Raw genomic sequence first — 1,568 nt, forward strand, 5'->3', positions numbered from 1 at the left:
GATATGAAGCTTTAAAAAGTAATCCCAATTAAAAAGATAAATTTTATGTATGTGTTGGCTCCGGCTGTTTTTTGTTTTCTTTTTTTTTTAGTGAGAATTGCTAATTTTTTAGAATATAAACTAAAACATTTTAATTTTTGGCAAGTAATGAAGTTTAAAATTCTGAAAAATAAAAATTACAGCTAGGAAACAATTTTGAATAATTTATAATAATTGTGTCAAATATTAAACAGCCATTTGTTCTGTTTTTTTACATTTTTGGGAGGGTTTCCTTTTAGTTTATCCTCTCCTGCCAGGAGACTTTGAAGATTGTAGCTGTAGTGGATATGATCTTTGTTAAAGATACCTTAAATTATTTCACAACTAATATATATATATAAGCTTTGTTGCGGTCAAATGATTACATAAATAATTTGACTAAAGCAAGAAAAAAAAAGGTTCCAGATATTATTGGTGACTGTTTTCCTGTAGCTCACATACAAGGCACAAAAATGATAAAGAGAAATGTTCATTTTAAAGCACCTTTGGTGTTCCTGGGAGGTACTTTGGTGAAAAAGTCAAAATAAAAAATTAAAAAGCCAAAGGAGCCTAAAAATAAAAATCCCAGTTTTAGTGTACTCAGAATAAATTATGCACCCAGTGCTTTTTACGTCAAGATAAAAACCAGGCCTTCAAAAATTTCATAAGAACGCCGTTATATGAAGCCAGGCGATATAAGCTCTTCTGATTCCCGTTTGCAGCTTTTCCATGTGTGTCACTGTGTGGTGCCGCCGAAAGGTGAGAGATGTCCTAAGTTGCTCGGAGTTGTTTTTGTTTTTTTGGCAAGCTGGTGCAGAAAATGAACACAGTGTTGGAGAGAAGTCTGAGAGCTTAACCACATGTAAGCATTGGAGGAACTAGAGGTGAACAAAAGGCTGAGGTCTGCGTGGGTGTGTGTGTGTGTGTGTGTGTGTGTGTGAGCGAGAGAGAGGAAGCGGCTTGCAGGGAACGAGTCCTCGCTAGGGAATTAGATTAGCGTCCAGGCGCAGCCAGTGAAGACCCTGCCGAGTGTAGCGCACCAGTTCTGTCATGCTGCTGGTGTTAAAGATCAGAGCACCCATCACTTTGTCCAACTCCAGGAAAAAATCTGAGACAAGGAMAGATCAAAGACAGGTCATAAACAGATGATCCCGTAAAAAATAGATTTTATTTTAAAATGTAAAAGTAACTACTACTGTCAGGAGCATTTATTTAGTATTTTGCCCTTTGTCTTCCATTCTAGGTTTTATTTGTGTACAGTGTAATTTAGTGAATTTAGTGGTCAGTTTTAGACAGCATTGTGTTTTAGAAATAAAATGCTAGATTTGAATGAAATTAAGGCTCTGCTTAATACATAAAAATGTGCCAAGTTTAAGTGTCATTTGTCTTACATTTCTCAGGGTTCCCACACCTTGGTCAACATCAAATTCAAGGACCTTTCAAGGACTTTCAAGTACCAATTTCTTCAAATTTAAAAAACCACGCGCGACGGCAAATACCTACTGCTACCACAGAATGCTACCACTTATCCATCCATCCATCCATCCATC

General features: G+C 36.3%; 1 protein-coding gene across 1 annotated transcript in view; it reads right to left on the bottom strand.

Annotated features, from left to right (window-relative positions):
- Positions 1–22: 22 nt before the first annotated feature.
- aff4 (AF4/FMR2 family, member 4) overlaps positions 23–1,568 on the bottom strand; it is a 20,190-nt gene continuing 18,644 nt past the window's right edge. The window contains exon 21 of the mRNA XM_014016837.1: positions 23–1,126. Within this exon, the coding sequence (XP_013872291.1) occupies positions 999–1,126 (128 nt within the window). The 3' untranslated portion in view covers positions 23–998. The remainder of the gene's footprint in view (positions 1,127–1,568) is intronic.

This window comes from Austrofundulus limnaeus, unplaced genomic scaffold (assembly GCF_001266775.1).
Source record: "Austrofundulus limnaeus strain Quisiro unplaced genomic scaffold, Austrofundulus_limnaeus-1.0 Scaffold156, whole genome shotgun sequence".
NCBI lineage: Eukaryota > Metazoa > Chordata > Actinopteri > Cyprinodontiformes > Rivulidae > Austrofundulus > Austrofundulus limnaeus.